The sequence below is a fragment of the Nomascus leucogenys genome, chromosome 16, assembly GCF_006542625.1.
Source record: "Nomascus leucogenys isolate Asia chromosome 16, Asia_NLE_v1, whole genome shotgun sequence".
Classification (NCBI taxonomy): Eukaryota; Metazoa; Chordata; class Mammalia; order Primates; family Hylobatidae; genus Nomascus; species Nomascus leucogenys.
The window spans coordinates 35,906,238-35,928,457 of NC_044396.1; the positions used below are offsets into that span (position 1 = coordinate 35,906,238).

At 42.7% G+C, this 22,220-nt stretch overlaps 1 pseudogene and 1 gene segment (V, D, J or C); both read right to left on the minus strand.

Moving 5' to 3' along the window:
* Positions 1-9,213: 9,213 nt before the first annotated feature.
* On the minus strand, positions 9,214-13,482 carry LOC100585920 (annotated as a pseudogene).
* Positions 13,483-20,406: 6,924 nt separating this feature from the next.
* LOC101178826 lies at positions 20,407-20,859 on the minus strand. The segment is given in 2 exon segments: positions 20,407-20,711; positions 20,814-20,859. Coding segments are annotated over 2 exon segments (303 nt in total).
* Positions 20,860-22,220: the final 1,361 nt, after the last annotated feature.

Consider the following 22,220-nt stretch of genomic DNA (forward strand, 5'->3'; position numbering starts at 1 on the left):
GTAACATGCCTAGTGGTAAGCCTTGGATGGGCCATGAAAGTATACTCTAAAAAGCATGCAGCATTATGCCCCTCTCACAACCAACACACACATGACCTGTCCCCCAGCACCCCCAAATTTAAGAGTGGATTGCAAATCTTTTGGTGACCATGGCCCTGCTACAGGTAGAAAAACCTGTTCTGTTATTCCTGGGCCCACAATAAACCCAGAAATTATGTTTTGAGTTACTGTGATTTAAACTGCCTCTCTTCTTAAATGGAACAGCTCACTGGGGCTTTATGGATCTGTTTCCGTTTTCTTTAAAAGTAAATGGTGAGCATGCATTGTGGTGATGCAGAGGCAGGCATTCTGAGAGATACAAGCTCCAGAAGGATTCTCCTCAATGTGTCAATGTTGGGATGCACACTTCCTAAATAAATCATCATTGTCTCCGTCTTCTCCATTAATAGCGCTCTTTCAGTGTGACATGGAAAAGCAGGAGGATGGCATACACCCCACTGAAGGATGTAGGTGGAGGCAGATCTCTCAACCGGGCATATTGCTTCTGTACCGCTCTTCTTTTGCTCTAAGGTGTGGGTTCCCTCAACCTCTTAGCCAGAGACCAGCAAATGTCAGGGAAGCACCCGGTGTCTGGCTCCCCTTCCAAATCAACACCAGTGTCTTGTTACAGACAAGAAGTCAGAGGAAAGGGCGGGGTCCCTGCAGGGCAGAAGCCTAAGCTACTATGAGGTGCTCACAAGTGGCAGCTCCCGTTACTTCCTCTTAAATTATGTGGGAAATCTTAACGGAAGGGCAATGGGCCCCCAGGAATACCTGCAGCTTAGTGACCTCAGACCCTGATACTCACCATGAAACTCTAAGATACTGATTGGAAGCCACTTGTGGCTGCTGGCTGTGTGTGTGACTCTGCCGGGGACCCTGGCAGCCCCGCTGTAGCTGTCTTGATGCCTCTCTGTCACCCACATCATCTGCCTACTTAACGCTCAGCTCTGCTCAGAAAACGCTATGTCCTGTGTAGAGGACAGATGATGCAAAATTCTGAACTCGATTTCCCTCTGGCTCCTGGCATGCCCTCGTTCCTTTTCTGAGCCCAGCTCGTGGTGTGCCAGAGCCCGTGTGGTCCCCTGACTTCTGCGCAGTGTAGAACTTTCTCCAATAGTCACATTGGCAAAGGGAGAACTGGGGGGCTGGCAGGTAATTAGAATTTCTCTCTCTCTCTCTTTTAATACTTTCATTTTGAATGTCTTCTTTGTTCATGTGGATGTTTTAATTTAAAAAATTCTTTCTGATATTTTTAATTTTGTGTCACAAGAATGTTTTCCTCTACAGTATTTGTCATACCAGTTTATAACCACAGAAATGCAGGGATTTTATTTCTATTGGAAACATTACTACAGCTATGTTTTACTTTTGAACAGAATTTTTACTTGTATAGGGTGCTTACTAATGTTAAATAGTTTGGAGTATATAACATTTACATTAAGGACTCATGGTAGGTTAAAACCCTAAAGGGTAAGGAGTTTAAAGGAAATAAATACTCAAACTGGGTCTTATTGCCAATTTTGGTGTAAAAGAGTTTGTGTCATTTCAATTACAAAGATAAAAGTATGCCATAGAGGCCGGGCACGGTGGCTCACGCTTGTAATCCCAGCACTTTGGGAGGCCGAGGCGGGCGGATCATGAGGTCAGGAGATCGAGACCATGGTGAAACCCCGTCTCTACTAAAAAAATACAAAAATTAGCCAGGCGTGGTGGTGGGCGCCTGTAGTCCCCGCTATTCGGAGAGGCTGAGGCAGGAGAATGGCGTGAACCCGGGAGGCAGAGCTTGCAGTGAGCCGAGATTGTGCCACTGCACTCCAGCCTGGGCGACAGAGCGAGACTCTGTCTCAAAAAAAAAAAAAAAAAGTATACCATATAATTTATGTAAAATTTGTTTTTGTAGTGTACATAATAGTTATCAAGTCTTTTGACAGAAGTATATTTTAAAAGATATACATGTGATGAATCCATAATGTCTGGAAACTTTGCTGAGATATGAGTGGGGCACACTTCATTACAAATTACAGCAAGGAAAGAAATTAAGGAAAGAAGTTAAGAGAGTGAGAGTGAGGGGGGTGGAGCCAAGATGGCCGAATAGGAACAGCTCCGGTCTCCAGCTCCCAGCCCCAGCAACACAGAAGACGGGTGATTTCTGCATTTCTGCCTGAGGTACTGGTTTCATCTCACTAGGGAGTGCCTAACAGTGGGTGCAGGACAGTCGGTGAAGCGCACTGTGCGCGAGCCGAAGCAGGGCGAGGCATTGACTCACTCGGGAAGCGCAAGGGGTCAGGGAGTTCCCTTTCCTAGTCAAAGAAAGGGGAAGCAGACGGCACCTGGAATATCGGGTCAGTCCCACCCTAACTGCGCTTTTCCAACGGGCCTGGAAAACGGCACACTAGGAGATTGTGTCCCGCACCTGGCTCGGAGGGTCCTATGCCCACGGAGTCTCGCTAATTGCTAGCACAGCAGTCTGAGATCAAGCTGCGAGGCGGCAGCGAGGCTGGGGGAGGGGCGCCCGCCATTGCCCAGGCTTGCTTAGGTAAACAAAGCAGCCAGGAAGCTCCAACTGGGTGGAGCCCACCACAGCTCAAGGAGGCCTCCCTGCCTCTGTAGGCTCCACCTCTGGGGGCAGGGCACAGACAAACAAAAACTCTGCAAGAACTTCCACAGACTTAAATGTCCCTGTCTGACTGACAGCTTTGAAGAGAGTAGTGGTTCTCCCAGCACGCAGCTGGAGATCTGAGAACAGTCAGACTGCCTCCTAAAGTGGGTCCCTCACCCCTGAGCAGCCTAACTGGGAGGCACCCCCCAGTAGGGTCAGACTGACACCTCATTCAACCCGGTACTTCTCTGAGACAAAACTTTCAGAGGAACTATCAGACAGCTGAATTTGTGGTCTCACGAAAATCTGCTGTTCTGCAGCCACCGCTGCTGACACCCAGCCAAACAGGGTCTGGAGTGCACCTCTAGTAAACTCCAACAGACCTGCAGCTGAGGGTCCTGTCTGGTAGAAGGAAAACTAACAAACAGAAAGGACATCCACACCAAAAACCCATCTGTACATCACCATCATCAAAGACAAAAAGTAGATAAAACCACAAAGATGGGGAAAAAACAGACCAAAAAAACTGGAAACTCTAAAAAACAGAGCACCTCTCCTCCTCCAAAGGAACGCAGTTCCTCACCAGCAACGGAACAAAGCTGGATGGAGGATGACTTTGATGAGTTGAGAGAAGAAGGCTTCAGACGATCAAACTACTCTGAGCTACGAGAGGAAATTCAAAACAACAGCAAAGAAGTTAAAAACTTTGAAAAAAAATTAGAAGAATGGATAACTAGAATAACCAATGGAGAGAAGGGCTTCAAGGAGCCGATGGAGCTGACAGCCAAGTTTCGAGAACTACGCGAAGATTGCAGAAGCCTCAGTAGCAGATGCGATCAACTGGAAGAAAGGGTATCGCTGATGGAAGATGAAATGAATGAAATGAAGCGAGAAGGGAAGTTTAGAGAAAAAAGGATAAAAAGAAATGAACAAAGCCTCCAAGAAATTTGGGACTATGTGAAAAGACCAAACCTACGTCTGATTGGTGTACCTGAAAATGATGGGGAGAATGGAACCAAGTTGGAAAACACTCTGCAAGATATTATCAAGGAGAACTTCCCCAATCTAGCAAGGCAGGCCAGCATTCAGATTCAGGAAATACAGAGAACGCCACAAAGATACTCCTCGAGAAGGGCAACTCCAAGACACATTATTGTCAGATTCACCAAAGTTGAAATGAAAGAAAAAATGTTAAGGGCAGCCAGAGAGAAAGGTCGGGTTACCCACAAAGGGAAGCCCATCAGACTAACAGCTGATCTCTCAGCAGAAACTCTACAAGCCAGAAGAGAGTGGGGGCCGATATTCAACATTCTTAAAGAAAAGAATTTTCAACCCAGAATCTCCTATCCCACCAAACTAAGCTTCATAAGTGAAGGAGAAATAAAACACTTTACAGACAAGCAAACGCTGAGTGATTTTGTCACCACCAGGCCTGCCCTAAAAGAGCTCCTGAAGGAAGCACTAAACATGGAAAGGAACAACCGGTACCAGCCACTGCAAAAACATGCCAAATTGTAAAGACCATCGAGACTAGGAAGAAACTATAGCAACTAACGAGCAAAATAACCAACTAACATCATAATGACAGGATCAGATTCACACATAACAATATTAACGTTAAATGTAAATGGGCTAAATGCTCCATTCAAAAGACACAGACTGGCAAACTGGATAAGGAGTCAGGACCCATCAGTGTGCTGTATTCAGGAAACCCATCTCACATGCAGAGACACACATAGACTCAAAATAAAGGGATGGAGGAAGATCTATCAAGCAACTGGAAAACAAAAAAAGGCAGGGGTTGCAATCCTAGTCTCTGATAAAATAGACTTTAAACCAACAAAGATCAAAAGAGACAAAGAAGGCCATTACATAATGGTAAAGGGATCAATTCATCAAGAAGAGCTAACTATCCTAAATATATATGCACCCAACACAGGAGCACCCAGATTCATAAAGCAAGTCCTGAGTGACCTACTAAGGGACTTAAACTCCCACACAATAATAATGGGAGATTTTAACACCCCACTGTCAGCATTAGACAGATCAACGAGAAAGAAAGTTAACAAGGATATCCAGGAATTGAACTCAGCTCTACATAAAGTGGACCTAATAGACATCTACAGAACTCTCCACCCCAAGTCAACAGAATATACATTTTTTTCAGCACCACACCACACCTATTCCAAAATTGACCACATAGTTGGAAGTAAAGCTCTCCTCAGCAAATGTAAAAGAACAGAAATTATAACAAACTGTCTCTCAGACCACAGTGCAATCAAACTAGAACTCAGGATTAAGAAACTCACTCAAAACCGCTCTACTACATGGAAACTGAACAACCTGCTCCTGAATGACTATTGGGTACATAATGAAATGAAGGCAGAAATAAAGATGTTCTTTGAAACCAACGAGAACAAAGACACAACATACCAGAATCTCTGGGACACATTCAAAGCAGTGTGTAGAGGGAAATTTATAGCACTAAATGCCCACAAGAGAAAGCAGGAAAGATCCAAAATTGACTCCCTAACATCACAATTAAAAGAACTAGAAAAGCAAGAGCAAACACATTCAAAAGCTAGCAGAAGGCTAGAAATAACTAAAATCAGAGCAGAACTGAAGGAAATAGAGACACAAAAAACCCTTCAAAAAATTAATGAATCCAGGAGCTGGTTTTTTGAAAAGATCAACAAAATTGATGGACCGCTAGCAAGACTAATAAAGAAGAAAAGAGAGAAGAATCAAATAGATGCAATAAAAAACGAAAAAGGGGATATCACCACCGATCCCACAGAAATACAATCTACCATCAGAGAATACTACAAACACCTCTATGCAAATAAACTAGAAAATCTAGAAGAAATGGATAAATTCCTCGACAAATACACCCTCCCAAGACTAAACCAGGAAGAAATTGAATCTCTGAATAGACCAATAACAGGTTCTGAAATTGTGGCAATAATCAATAGCTTACCAACCAAAAAGAGTCCAGGACCTGATGGATTCACAGCCGAATTCTACCAGAGGTACAAGGAGGAACTGGTACCATTCCTTCTGAAACTATTCCAACCGATAGAAAAAGAGGGAATCCTCCCTAACACATTTTATGAAGCCAGCATCGTCCTGATACCAAAACCTGGCAGAGACATAACCAAAAAAGAGAATTTCAGACCAATATCCTTGATGAACATTGATGCAAAAATCCTCAATAAAATACTGGCAAACCGAATCCAGCAGCACATCAAAAAGCTTATCCACCATGATCAAGTGGGCTTCATCCCTGGGATGCAAGGCTGGTTCAACATACGCAAATCAATAAATGTAATCCAACATATAAACAGAACCAAAGACAAAAACCACATGATTATCTCAATAGATGCAGAAAAGGCCTTTGACAAAATTCAACAACCCTTCATGCTAAAAACTCTCAATAAATTAGGTATTGATGGGACGTATCTCAAAATAATAAGAGCTATATACGACAAACCCACAGCCAATATCATACTGAATGGGCAAAAACTGGAAGCATTCCCTCTGAAAACTGGCACAAGACAGGGATGCCCTCTCTCACCGCTCCTGTTCAACATACTGCTGGAAGTTCTGGCCAGAGCAATCAGGCAGGAGAAGGAAATAAAAGGTATTCAATTAGGAAAAGAGGAAGTCAAATTGTCCCTGTTTGCAGATGACATGATTGTATATCTAGAAAACCCCACTGTCTCAGCCCAAAATCTCCTTAAGCTGATTAGCAACTTCAGCGAAATCTCAGGATACAAAATTAATGTACAAAAATCACAAGCATTCTTGTACACCAATAACAGACAAACAGAGAGCCAAATCATGAGTGAACTCCCATTCACAATTGCTTCAAAGAGAATAAAATACCTAGGAATCCAACTTACAAGGGATGTGAAGGACCTCTTCAAGGAGAACTACAAACCACTGCTCAATGAAATAAAAGAGGATACAAACAAATGGAAGAACATTCCATGCTCTTGGGTTGGAAGAATCAATATCGTGAAAATGGCCATACTGCCCAAGGTAATTTATAGATTCAATGCCATCCCCATCAAGCTACCAATGACTTTCTTCACAGAATTGGAAAAAACTACTTTAAAGTTCATATGGAACCAAAAAAGAGCCCGCATCGCCAAGTCAATCCTAAGCCAAAAGAACAAAGCTGGAGGCATCACGCTACCTGACTTTAAACTATACTACAAGGCTACAGTAACCAAAACAGCATGGTACTGGTACCACAACAGAGACATAGATCAATGGAACAGAACAGAGCCCTCAGAAATGATGCCGCATAGCTACAACTATCTGATCTTTGACAAACCTGACAAAAACAAGAAATGGGGAAAGGATTCCCTATTTAATAAATGGTGCTGGGAAAACTGGCTAGCCATATGTAGAAAGCTGCAACTGGATCCCTTCCTTACACCTTATACAAAAATTAATTCAAGATGGATTAAAGACTTATATGTTAGACCTAAAACCATTAAAATCCTACAAGAAAACCTAGGCAATACCATTCAGGACATAGGCGTGGGCAAGGACTTCATGTCTAAAACACCAAAAGCAATGGCAACAAAAGCCAAAATCGACAAATGGGATCTCATTAAACTAAAGAGCTTCTGCACAGCAAAAGAAACTATCATCAGAATTAACAGGCAACCTACAGAATGGGAGAAAATTTTTGCAACCTACTCATCTGACAAAGGGCTAATATCCAGAATCTATAATGAACTCAAACAAATTTACAAGAAAAAAACAAACAACCCCATCAAAAAGTGGGCAGAGGACATGAACAGACACTTCTCAAAAGAAGACATTTATGCAGCCAGAAAACACATGAAGAAATGCTCATCATCACTGGCCATCAGAGAAATGCAAATCAAAACCACAGTGAGATACCATCTCACACCAGTTAGAATGGCCATCATTAAAAAATCAGGAAACAACAGGTGCTGGAGAGGATGTGGAGAAATAGGAACACTTTTACACTGTTGGTGGGACTGTAAACTAGTTCAACCATTGTGGAAGTCAGTGTGGCGATTCCTCAGGGATCTCGAACTAGAAATACCATTTGACCCAGCCATCCCATTACTGGGTATATACCCAAAGGACTATAAATCATGCTGCTATAAAGACACATGCACACGTATGTTTATTGCGGCACTATTCACAATAGCAAAGAGTTGGAACCAACCCAAATGTCCAACAACGATAGACTGGATTAAGAAAATGTGGCACATATACACCATGGAATACTATGCAGCCATAAAAAATGATGAGTTCGTGTCCTTTGTAGGGACATGGATGAAACTGGAAAACATCATTCTCAGTAAACTACCGCAAGGACAAAAAACCAAACACCGCATGTTCTCACTCATAGGTGGGAATTGAACAATGAGAACTCATGGACACAGGAAGGTGAACATCACACTCCGGGGACTGTTGTGGGGTGGGGGGAGGGGGGAGGGACAGCATTAGGAGATATACCTAATGCTAAATGACAAGTTAATGGGTGCAGCAAACCAACACGGCACATGGATACATATGTAACAAACCTGCACATTGTGCACATGTACCCTAAAACCCTAAAGTATAATAAAAAAAAAAAAAAAAGAGAGTGAGAGTGAGTGGATATTCACACAAATGTGAAATGTTTATTAGTTACCTTTTGTGATGTAGCATGGTTCTCATTTTAAACCTTGGAAGGGGAAAATGTACAAACTATAAATATTAATGTTCAAACACTGACAGAACTTCTAATATGAATTAAAAAATAATGAGAAAACAACAATATATTTTATCTTACTAATCATGAACTTGGTTATTCTATTATTCATTCTAATGAATATTTTAAGTGATGGTTTAATTTTATTCACATATAGTTGCCATTAAAAGGTTAACACTCTCATAAAAACACTTTTTCTATTTTAACATTCTTTGCCTCTCATTTTTTCCTTTCTTGCACGACAAAGAGTCTTTACTTTTAAATTATTTTCAGTACACCAAGTGATAACATGAATTCTATCATATAGTAATTTTGATTAAGAGAAACTAACAGTAGCCCAAGCAATTACAGCAGTAGTCACTGTTCTAAGCCTTGGAACTTGGAATGGACTCCTTTAAGGCTGGCTGCTGCTTCACACAGGTTACAAATAACTATTTACCACTTTTTCATTAACCTTCAAGAAAGCATTAGAGGAAAAATACTTAATCCCTTCCTTTCTTCAAAGATTGTTTTGTTGTTGTTGTTTTACTAGATCTAAAAAAGAAAAAGTCAACATTGCTATATGTTACTTGAGCCAAAAGGCATAGGGAAACAGACTGCATGTAACCATTAAATTCCTAAGAAACATGAAGTAAAAGGATGACACATTTAGTTCTATGTCTGCACAAGAAACTGGATTTGCTGCTCTCCGTAAAGTGAAGGGACCAACTATACAACATACAGAAATAATTAAATGCCTTCTCGTTAGATTATAACTAGAGCTTTGCTAAAGTTTCTTATTCCATGAGGGCAGCTAAAATGCCAGTCCGTGGAACAGGCGCTTCTCCTCCTATCCATTTATGCTGTAGTTTTCATGGATTTCTGGCTGGATGCTGCAGACAAGGCCAAGAGGTTATCCACACCCTCTTCCCTGTTCTGCTGAAAGTAGGTCTGGAGGATGGTCATTTTATCCTGGGTCTCCTCCACTTCCATGCTGCAGCTGCCTTGGGATCCCAGTGCCACAGCTTCCTTGGCCTTGAATTCTTTCTCCCTCTGCAGGTGGCACTATTCAATTTCAACCTGAACTGCCACTTTGGTCTGCTTCAGCCTCTGGTTCTTTTGGCTGCAGGCCTCTGACACCTTCTCAACGGCCTGCTTCTCAACCTGCAGCAGCTGCTGGAAGCCCTGTGACTGACTGGCCACGACAGTGGTGATTCTGAGACCAAGGCAAGTGGCCTAAATCAGTTCAAAGGACCCACCTCGGCCTTTGGGGTCAGCTGACCCACCCAACCACAGTCTGCACCTGTTCCGCCCTGCCACCTCTCATTTCTTACAAGTAAGTCACCACCACACAGCAGAAATTTTAGAAGTTATAGCACAAAGTGAACACATTAAGTATTTTTAAAATCTTTAAAATATGTCTTATAAGTAATCTTACATAGTGTTACCTATCATATGTTACATCTTAACAGATGTATTTGGAAATCAGATTTCCTTCAGATTAAAGATGGTGTTGGTATTTTTCCAAGAAGGTATTTTAAACCTGTTAGGGAAGTTTCTATAGTGTGGAACAACTCTTCTTTATGAAGTTATATTTTATATATGTTATTAAAATATCAAATCAGAAACTAGATCAAGCTCTGGGAAAATACTTCATTTACTATTATATTATTTATATCTGATGCCTACTATAAATTATTTGCTGTATCTGTGCAGATACTCTTAACTCATAAAAATAGATATTTCTGAATATACATTAAAACAGATTGTTTGTATGCTAACATTTATTTTAATAAAAGAAATTGGTAAGAACAACATGTTACATGTTGGCAAATCTAAGAGCTCTCAGTTTGACTCTCCATCATAGCGCTCACAGAATTTACTCTTGTGCTCACTAGACACAATTTCTATAAGGAGAAAGTCTGTTTTATTCACCAACTTATAGCCAGCATCTGACACAGGAGTACGTGGCACAGAGCAGGTGTTCAACAAATATTTGTCAATAATTGAACAAACATTTTCTCCAGCAAGTCAAAAAAAAGTGACCTTAAATAAATGGAACGAGAATAGCAACTGTTTTATTATACAACAAAAGGGGCTTTTTGCAAACATTCTAGGATTACTTATCATAAGTAGGTGAAGAGTGCAACAAAAGTAATTTTCTCCAAAAATAAGTAAATTCTCATAATGGGGAAAAAAAAAGAAAAACAGTGACACTTTATTCTACAAACCTAGTAAGTAATATTTATAATATAAACTAATTTTAAACCACCAGAATGCTAAGTAAGGCAAGTTCAAAACTATTGTTTCACAAATTTACTACAGAACGCATTCTCTTTCTGACAATACTCCTAACCTTAGATGAATATACTTTTTAACAATGTTACTGAACTCATAATATAAAATGTCTGATCAATTTATAATTTTTATCCTTAAATCTATGTTAGAGAGTTTTAGAGATAAAAGAAACCTATTAGATTCAAGTCATTTTAAAAAATTGTGTGACTTAAAACAGCTATTACATAATTAATACATTTGGAACAGCATTGATTGTTTTCAGATATATGTATTTCACATAGCATTGTTGAAATTAACCAGAATTAAAGTCAAATGAAAACATTCATCTGTAATTTTTAAATGGTTAACATTTTGAAATGAAGAAAGGCATAAAACATTATTGTGTTCTTAAATTAGAGATTTCTTAGCACATCTAAAACTTACCTATTTCGGCCGGGCACGGTGGCTCACGCCTGTAATCCCAGCACTTTGGGAGGCCGAGGTGGGCGGATCACGAGGTCATGAGATTGAGACCACCCTGGCTAACACGGTGAAACCTCGTCTCTACTAAAAATACAAAAAAAAAAAAAAATTAGCCAGGCGTGGTGGCAGGTGCCTGTAGTCCCAGCTACCAGGGAGGCTGAGGCAGGAGAATGGCACGAACCTGGGAGGTGCAGCTTGCAGTGAGCCGAGATCGCACCACTGCACTCCAGCCCGGGTGACAGAGCAAGACTCCATCTCAAAAACAAAACAAAACAAAACAAAACAAAACAAACGCTTATCTATTTCAACTAGGGCAATATCAAGATTTACCAACATTCTCCATCATCATCAACATATTTCAAAATCTCAATTTTTAGGTACTAAAAAATATGCACTAGTGAAATGATATGTGTTTTGTCTGACAATTCCACAAAGTTAGGAGTAAAAGGAAGGAAAAAGCACTTTTGCAGTTAAATTTGAAATCCTAAACAATTCATCATTTATTTAAGACTGCCTCTCTAAATTAAAAATGTATCAGCACTTTTAGTTACCAATTCTATACAATATAGAAATTTCACAGGTATCAATTTTTATTTTTATTTTTTTGAGACAGAGTTTCACTGTCGCCAGGCTGGAGGGCAGTGGCACAATCTTGGCCCTCTGCCTCCCGGGTTCAAGTGATTCTCCTGCCTCAGCCTCTTGAGTAGCTGAGATTACAGGCGCATGCCACCACACCCTGCTAATTTTTTGTATTTTTAGTAGAGATGAGGTTTCACCATGTTAGCCAGGATGGTCTTGATCTCCTAACCTTGTGATCTGCCCACCTCGGCCTCCCAAAGTGCTGGGATTACGGGCGTGAGCCACCGCACCCAGCCACAGGTATGGATTTTAATCAGTTGAGTCTGTTCATTTTCTTATATAGTGAATATCTTTTTTTTTTTTTTTTGTCAGGTTCCCACAGAAGGATAACGTAAATCTCACTTTCCCTGTCACCTTCGAGCCCAGAGGCAACTTGTCTCAACGATAACCAAAAAATGTAGTAAATGACTGATAGTCTGTTTATTTTATTTTATTTTATTTTATTTGAGACAGAGTTTTACTCTGTCACCCAGGTTGGAGTTTAGTGGTACGACTCTGGCTTACCAAGGTCTCAACTCTCTGAACTCAACTGATCCTCACACCTCAGCTTCCCAAGTAGCTGGGACCACAGGCACACACCACCATATCTGGTTAAGATGAGGTCTCGTTATGTTCCCCAGGTTGGTCTCAAACTCTTGGGCTCAAGCTATCCTCCTACCTTGGCCTCCCAAAGTGCTCAGATTATAGGCGTGAGCCATCACACCTGGCACTGGTAGTCTGTTTCTGCAGTAAAAATATCTTTCTGGTAATCCAAATTTGCCATCTGAGGACATCATTACTGTTCTAGAAGCATAGTTCCAAGATCATCTTTATTGATCACGACTGAAGCAATGGCTCCAACATTTGACTCAAAAGACGTTCCGCCATTCACCATACAGGTGTCCCAACAATGAGAATAAACACAAATCTGTCAGGAGAAACAATGTTCATAGGTACTTGAGAAAACTCTTTTGGTTCTTGAATCCAAGAAAGTATTTTTGGTTTTTTGGACTGTAGAGCAGTGATTTGTTATATTTATTTGCTATTTTTTCTATCAATTCTCAGTTCAATGCAAGACTCCAATGTCCTTGTCATTTTGCAATATTTTAAACATGCTCCAAAGCCAGACCTTCAACCCTGTTAATATTGAATGGCCAGCCTTTGCTCCTGTTCCAGTTCACAAATTGAGCCCTCAACTCTTCTATTTTTTCCATGGATCATCATAAGCTGAAATCCGATAGTGGAAAGCCAATCCTTTAGAGTGGATCTATTTCTTAAATTTTCCATTGCCACAGTCCCAGTAGAGGACATTCTAGATGGATGTTTCCCAATAAGACTTCATGTAGTGCTCTCATTGGCAAATGTCAGAGTCCTGAAGCCTCAGTTCTTTCACCATGAACTCTTCTATATCAAGTGCTCTACACTGTTAATTCAAATTTAGTTGCTGTTAATTAAGCCCCTCAGGACTGGGGTTTATTCCAATCCATTCAAGGTATAAACTGATTTGCTGTCTCCATACTGAACTCACTACTATATGCCTTTGGTAAGGCTTCTGGGAAGGAATGTGTATATTGAACATGTCAACATAAGTGACTCTCAGATAGTTCTGGATCAGAATTTAGCCTCATAACTGATTTAAGTTTGTCCAAGACTTTACTCACCGCAGAAGCATTGTACTATCACCTCCTGCAGCTATGACAGCATCTGCCCCTGAAACAGCCTCTTCCTCATAGTTTCTCATCTCTAGGCAAACCTCAACTCCCACATTCCAGAAACTATCTAGAGTATGGCTGACATTTTTGCTGTGAACCTGATGTGGTTTAAGAAGTTCACTATAGCTACAGAGCAGCTGCTTGAAGTTCTTCTCCAGGAGCTCCCCTTAATGGCACCACTGCTGCTAGAACTCCTACTGGGTGGTTTTGGCCACCTTCACCTGTGAGGGGTGGAAACCATCATTGGAATGGTGGCCACAGCCTGCCAGCTCACATGGCTTTATCTGCCCCAGATGCTGATGGCCACCACAGTCACCACTGGGCCATGCAGGGGAAACTCCAGTGCCTGGGTTTCACAGTGCTACTGCCAGACCACCTGCATGTGAGGATGGCTGACAAGCAGGAAGCCTTGGTAAGGTCATCCTTGGCCCAGCCAAAGCCACAGGCTCAGGCTCCTGCCTCTGCTCCCCACTTCCACCCCGAGAAGTGTGGACCATGGATGCTGCCCCAACCTGTAACATCACACCACCCAAGAAGGCAGAGGTTAGGTAGGTGCAGGGACATCAGTGGTCCATGCCATGAAGGAAATTTCTAATGAATTTGTAGTAAAATCTCTTATCTTCTAGGTAGAATATGTGACATTCTTAAATTAAACAAATGAATCTTCATTTTGAAATATCCTTATTCTTTTTGTTATTTCTACTATGATTTGACAATATTCCAGGTTAAATTTGTTCTTAACAGCTCTGTCAGCAGCTGTCATGGGTGGTTCTAGATTAACATAGAAACAGTCCTAGTATCTCATCTTGAGGACTAATGCTTTTCTCTATTCCTTAGTTGTTTTTAATGGCTCATGATTCTGGATGCCTCCTTCCCCCTGTTTGAGCAGCATTGCAGAAAAAAAAAAGGCTGCTGGACACCTCCTTTCCAGTGGCCCACAAGGGTGTAGATGAAGGTATAAGGCAGGGGACAGACTGCAGGGCCTGGCTGGGTAAGGCTGACCCAGGAGGCTGATCCAGGGGTGGGGCACCCCATCTAGGTTAAAGACGCACTGTAATTAAGACACTAGGGAATTATAATCTATTTCATTAATTTTATATTTATTTTTATGAAGACATTAACTTAAATTAGTGGGAAGTTTCTTCAGCATTTATTGAAATGCTTATTAAATATTTTTCTATTTGAATATTTTGCAGATGAGGTCAATGCTTTAGTGACCCCATCCCCCTACTGCTCTCCAGCCCGAGCAATGAAGCGAGATCCCAACTCTAAAAAAAAAAAAAAAAGGAAAATATTGCAACGGGAAAGGGTTAACAAAAAGGCCTTCAGGTGTCTGGGTGCAGTGGCTCACGTCTGTAATCCCAGTACTTTGGGAGGCTGAAGTGGGCAGACTCTCTGAGGTCAGGAGATCAGGACCAGCCTGGCCAACATGGTGAAACCCCATCTCTACTAAAAATACAAAAATTAGCCAGGTGTGGTGGTGGGCACCTGAAATCCCAGCTACTTGGAAGGCTGAGGCAGGAGAATCACTGGAACCCAGGAGGTGGAGGTTGCGGTGAGCCAAGATCACACCGCTGCACTCCAGCCTGAGTGACAGAGCAAAACTCCATTGCAAAAAAAAAAGGCCTTGAGGTAAATCCACTGTTTCCACCCTTATGACTTATCCTATCTTTATAATAAAGGTATTATATTATTCTTAACTTATTATAAACATTTAATTTTATTTATTTTGGCTCTGTTAATTTATTTTTATCACTGATCTTCATGTTTGAGTCCCAACACCTGCTAGGCAACATGACATACTCCCCCATTTCCAGCATCTTCCAGGAAACTCACAGAGCCAAGGCTGGTGCCTTCACTGAATCATGAAGAAATGAGGATGCTTGTCTTATTTTCCCACCTAAAATGTCTTAGATTTATCCCACACCTTGGCAATCTCACATGATCATGAGCAGCACTAATGACTGGGTCCACTGGCGTCTGGCTCCCCTCTCTGCCCTCCAGCCGAGTTTATTTCTGTGACTCTTACAGCAGCCTCACCCCATGGTTTTCTGTTCCTCCAGGAAGATTATTTTAAAATGAGTGATGGTTCATCGCTAGTATAGAGAATAGAGCTCTCTCCTGCATGCGGGTGCTGTATCCAGGGCCCAGACTGACGCCCTCTGAGCAGAAGCATCTCGGTATCACTCCTGGACCCTGGGAAGGGCATGGCCTGAACCAGCCTCTTTGGGCCTCCTCCAAAGTCTCCACTGAGAGATTTTTAGCTTTAAACAAAACATTTCTTCCTGAATAAACATGAACAGAGTGAGAAGAAATGAGGAGTGAACTGATCTAAAAGTTAAACTGAAGAAAATGATACCACACTGTCAGATCCACTTGGGAAAATCAGTTGCTATTTAAAGATCTGACAACAGAAGTCACCCCCTGAGCTGACTTGGTCAGAACCACTAGCGGTGTGACTGCACCAGGCAAGGGGAAAAGAGAGTAGGTTAGCGCCTCACTTCCCCATGGGTCTGGGGCACTGTGTAAGCCTGCAAGCTGCTACAACAATGATAGTAAGCCTTGTCCTCAGGCTGAAGCCCAAGGATGTGCAGAATCCCTGCATTGGCTGAGGCATCTTTGGATCCAGAGAAGCAGATGGGACCCCAGAGCCCCGTAGCTTACTAGAGTTTGAGGAGTATCTCAAGAGAAACCCGGGAGGACTCCCTGGCCTCTGCTGGAAGCAGTACATTGCAGTCACCAACACTGAAGCCCCACTGCTCAGGGTGCAAGTGAGTGTGGCTGATGCTCCAGGCAATGCAGTGAGGGAGGGCGCTGAGTCAGCACAGGCTGAGAGAGAGAACTGCAGACGCAGACTCACATGGGGGCTGGGGCGGGGCCAGGGTGAAGTCCCTTGGGGGTCTGAGCCAGAGGGGCTGACAAGCTAAGGAGCTCACCCTGGACACCCAAATTCTGTCCTCACCTGTGCAATAATGGTGGAGCATGAAGAAGAGAATTGTCCAGGCCACAGTGGACACAGTACTCTTGCCTGTAATGAAGGCTGCTGGTTCAGGCCTCTTTTTATCTTCGTTGCTCTGAAAGAGGAGGAGCTGTTTATACAAGTGTGTTCTCTTCCTGGTGATCTCTGTTCCACCTGAAAAGACAGCTGCAGTCTGATGTTTATTCTTTAGACACAGGAGGCTGGTGGGTAAGATGCAAAGTTTGTCCCATGGGAAGATCAGACAGGAAGCAGATACTAGAACCCTCTACAGACTCTGCCCCTCTCAGGGAGGGCACAGTGCTGAGTCCTCATAAGCAACACAGGCACCAATGCCCAGCCCTTGGGAGTTTGGAGGGTAGCACAGATGGCATGCAGGACCCTGAAAGGGGCACATGGGGCCCATCACTGCTGGCACAGAGCCTGACACAGGGAGGGTATAGCTGCCCGTGCATGGCAACAAGTGACTGGCATTTTCCATTTACCATAGATCCCTGTTTCTGACATCTAAGGGGGCTGCGCTACCCCCTCTGCTAACACCCTCCACCCACCTTCTTAGAGGAAAACCTACACAAGCAAACAACGATAAAAATAATAACAAAGCATTTACATCACCAATCTACTTGCTGAATTTTTGTTTTGTTTTGTTTTTTGAGCACCATGTTGCCCATGCTGTGGTGCAGTGGCAGGATCTCAGCTCACAGCAGGAAACCTCGACCTTCCAGGCTTGAGCAATTCTCCAATCTCAGCCTCTTTAGTAGCTGGGACTACAGGCACAGGCCACCATGCCTGGCTAATTTTAATTATTTTTAATTAAATAATTTTAGTTAAATTTAAATTTAATTTAATAATTTTCACTAGAGATTAGGTCTCACTATGTTGCCCTGGGTGGTATTGAACTCCTGGGATCAAGAGATCCTACCACCTTGGCCTCCCAAAGTAGTTGGGATTGCAGGTGTGAGCCACTGCATCTGGCCTGAATTTTTTTTATTTGATGTCCTCAGATAAGAAAATGTTTTACCAATTGTTTTTTTTTTTTGAGACAGAATCTTGCTGTGTTGCCCAGGCTGGAGTGCAGTGGCATAATCTCGGCTCACTGCAAATTGTGCCTCCCAGGTTCAAGCGATTCTCCTGCCTCAGCCTCCCAAGTAGCTGGGATTACAGGCGCTCACCATCACATCCGGCTAATTTTTGTATTTTTAATAGAGACGGGGTTTCACCAGGTTGGACAGGCGGTCTCAAACTCCTAACCTCAGGTGATCTGCCCGCCTAGGCTTCCCAAAGTGCTGGGATATACAGGTGTGAGCCACGGCACCTGGCCTGTTGTACCATTTGTTCAAATTTTCTTTTATAGAATTTACTAAATTTGCAAGTCATTTTCTAATAGATAAATTCAATGTTTATTTTTGTACACTGAGACCAAAAAATAAGGATTTTGAACTTCTTGTAATACATTTTATTTCATTAGTTGCGAATTTGGCAATTCTAAAATTCATTCTAATAAATTTTCAGTACAATGTATTTTATTCTTGGTAGATATTCATAGCATTCAAAACTTTTAAAATAAATGAATTCTGTCTTTATAATATTCATATCCATTTTTATTGACTCTATTATTGAATTGGCAGAAATTCCAGGTTAAAATCTTGCACAATAGCTGTATCTGTAGCCATCATGTAGGATCCCAGATTAAAATGCAAACAATCCTAGTAGTTTTCCTTTAGAAGTAATGATTTCCTCTAGTCTAAAAATACACAATCTGTAAGACATTACAGAAGTATATTTCATTTCTTACTTTCTATGTTATTTTCATTAGGGCAAGAAAGATAATTAAACTTAATGGGAAGCCTCATAAGCATTTATTAGGAAAATCATATGTGTATTTCAATTTGAATCTTTTGCAATGAGAAAGAAGCCAACAAAATGACCTTAAGAAATCCACATCTCCCACCCTCTCAACTGATCCCACCTTTATCTCTCTGGGTCACCGTGAGGTGTCTTCTCCACTGATCCTCATGTTTGAGTTCCAACACCTTCTAAGTAACCTTGACCCTCTCCTTCCAGAATTCTTCCAAGGCACTGACAAATCAAAGGCCAGTGTCTTTTTTTTTTTTTTTTTTTTGAGACAGACTTTCACTCTTGTTGCCCAGGTTGGACTGCAGTGGCACAATCTCGGCTCACTGCAACCTCTGCCTCCCGGATTCAAGCGATTCTCGTGCCTCAGCCTCCCAAGTAGCTGCAATTACAGGAGCCCACCACAATGCCTGACTAATTTTTTGTATTTTTAGTAGAGACGGAGTTTCATCATGTTGGCCAAGCTGGTCCTGAACTCCTCACCTCAGGTGATCCACCTGCCTCGGCCTCCCAAAGTAGGCCAGTGTCTTAATTGTGTGATAAATACACGGGGTAGTTGTCTTCTTTGTCCTCATAAACTGTCATGGATTTCTCCTGACCTGGATAATAAACCGCACATTTGCAATCTCAACACAGCCAGGAGACCAGGGAGTCAGGACTAAAAACTCAGGTGCCAGACACAGGTAGGGCTGGTTTATTTCTTTTTACAGGGCTTCCTGTGCAGGACAGTCTTGAAATTTGCCCTCACGTGTGTTAGATCCCCCACAGCACCTCCTTTATCTCACTGAGGGGTTCTCTGAGGTGACCCCAGAACCCAGGTGGAGTGGAGGCAGCTCCTGGATCTAGGGTGGCCAGGAGACAGACTCAGGGGAGGAGAGGAGGGAGGGAGCCTGAGGTTGGCTCAGCAAAGCTCAGCCGTGCAGTCACAGGTCATCCCCAGGTGGCTCCAAGGCTTTGTCACTGCTCAGTCCTCCTCATCTTGCCAGCGTCATGTTAAGAGACACTGTTCAGGGCAAGTACGTATATGTTCTGAGGGGATCTCAGCAGAACTGTGATCCTCTGGGATAATCTGTGATAAGAGGTAGAGGATGGGGAAGGCTGATCCCTATGTCTTACAAAGATCCTAGGAACCAGGGCTGTAGGTAGGTCAGCTCAGTGAGAGGGAGAAGAGATTCTGGAGCCAATCCTACAGGAGATGGTCTCCAATAACAGAAATATTCATATGAGCTACTAAATGTACCCTAAGAAAACTTATGGTCTTGGAAATTCCTAAAGGGGCTTACGTCTTTTTTTTTTTTTTTTTGTAGTGATGGAATCTCACTATGTGGAAGAGGATGGTCTCAAACTCTTGGCCTCAAGCAATCCTCGTGCCTCAGCCTCCCAAAGTATTAGTTATTGTAGGCATGAGTCACCACACCTGGCACCTAAGAACGTATGTTTTTGGAAATCCCTCCCATCTCTGTCTGCAGAAATAAAGTCATAAATTTGGCCATGGTTTGAGATTTTAAGTCTGTTTCTGAGCATTCTGGAGGTTTTGAATGGGAATTTAGGAGAGTGGGGTCATGGAATATTACCTGAGATCATTTTAAACAGAGATTCCCCAGGTATAATTTCATAATAATAAAAGTAGTCTCTTCCCAAATATTAATGCTAACAAAAATCTCATATACACCTTGTTAAATGCAAATTACTAGGCACCAACACGAGTTTCTGATTCAGTAGGTCTAGGTTGGAGAATTGCATTTTAACAAGGCACTTGGCAAGGCCCTTACTTCAGTGGTAAATAAAATTGGTCTCCATGGACAAATTATTGAATGAGTATATGTCTGTTGATTCTCTTTGAATAAGAAGAGTCTTCCTGGAGCACAGGAGTCTCTGTGACTCACTGTAAGTTTATGTATTCACGGAAACATCACACTGGGGAGATGGACACACCCTGGGAGAGACTGGATAAGGCACCTGGCAGTGAACCCTTGCACAGGACACTGGGGCAAGGAGGCTCCCAGCTCATGGTGTTGATATTCCCACCCTCTCACCTTCTCTCCTGCCTCTAAGGGCTGAATCTTTCTGAGTATGTAAAGAGGTTTTAGTTGCACCTCCTCATGGGTTTAAATCACTGTGGAATTGCCACCACCCATGTACGGCACACAGTAATGATCAGAGTCATCATCTACTGAGTCCCTGTGATGGTGAGGGCAGCTTTATTCCCAAGGATGGAGCCAGAGAAGCGACCAGGGACCCCAGAAGGGCAGGTGTTTGGACTGCAGATGAGCATGCGTGGAGCCTGGCCTGGGGTCTGCTGGTACCAGCTGTGGTAGTAACTGGTAGAGACTAAGCCAGAGCTCAGGGCACAGGTGAGTGTGACTGTCCCTCCAGGAGACCCTGAGAGTGATGGCTCCTGGGTCACCACAGACTGAGAATCCACCCGTAAAACCAACAAGAGAGACAGAGTTATGGTCATGGGGATAAGGGTAACCTGGACCCTGCTTTGTGTGGTCCCTCCAGGGATGCAGAGTCCCTTCCTCTGACCTGACCCATAAGCAAGGAGCCCAAGGAGAAGCATCATGCAGGCCATGGTGGGGACAGTCACGAGGGCTAGACTTCTCCGCTGGGGTTTGTTGTCCTCAGGGCCTTTTCATGGCTCTACAGACCCAACAGGGGAAAAAGTTCTTTATGCAAATCAGCTTCCCCTCCCTTTCTGTGGCAGTTTTCACCCTGCTGTCCCCTAAGAGAGACCTTGAGAGAGGCAGATGCTGAGACCTCACACAGACCCACGACCACACAGGGCTGAGACACTGTGGAATGAGTGTTGATGCCTCTCCCCAAATCAGCTCTTCCAAGCCCTTGGTGACCTCAGTCCAACTTTCCTTCTCTGAAAGCTCAAGGGCTGAAGGAGGGAGATGGGTGTTTTCTCCTTCCTGCCACATAATCTTGTTTATGGCAAACCTAACCCCATCCTTGGGAGCATTTTCTTCCCTCCCCAGTGAAATGATTGCTGCTTTGGCAGTGAGTAGCAGGGCCTCCTTCCTCCAGCAGAGGGCACACTGGGAATCCACAGAGCTGCGTCTGGGGTGGGCTCTCTAACCACGTCCCAAAGCAGGGTCTGACTCTGTCCTGGGCCTTGTCTTCAGTAACCTCAGTGTGGGGCCCAGGGCTGAGGGGACCTAGGCACGGAGCAGCACTGCCAGGCTGGGGGTGGACTTTCTCACGCACTAAGAAGCCATCAATGGTAAGGAGGACCTCCAGCAGAACTGCAGATTTTGAGGAGAAAGATGATAAATTTACCATTATATTATGGGATTTATCCCAACATCAAAAATAGCAAACTAGGAAAACACGCATCACATAACCGGAAATAGAAATGGCACTGTGTGTGAACAAGTTAGTGTGAGCATCATGGAGCAGCTTAAAACACCTGATGCTGTGAATCCCTCAGCAGTTCCTCCATCAACAGAGTTTTCTTTCTTAAAATGAGTGTCGGAGAGAAGGGATAAATTGGTGGCACACAGGATTTTTATGGTAGAACTATTCTGTAGGGCACATAATGGTGGATACGAGACATTATGCGTTTCTCAGAACTCTTAGAGTGCATAACACAAAGCTGAAGCCTAATGTAGGTTATAGATTTTAGTTAATAACTATTATTATTTGTCAATAATAATTGTCAATTATAATAATTATTATTTGTCAATTATAACAAACATACCACACCAATGCAAGATGTTAACAATAAGAGAAACTGGGTGACCACAGTCTGAAAATGCTTAGAAACTCTGTGTGCTCTCTGCTGAATTTCTGTAAGCTTAAAACTTCTCTAAAAATAGTCCGTTAATTAACTCTTAAGAGTGTTCACTTTTCCATCAATTATAAAAATTACCATGAAATCAAATGGTCTTTCTTTGACAATATTTGCAGAGTCAAATTCAGTTGAATTTT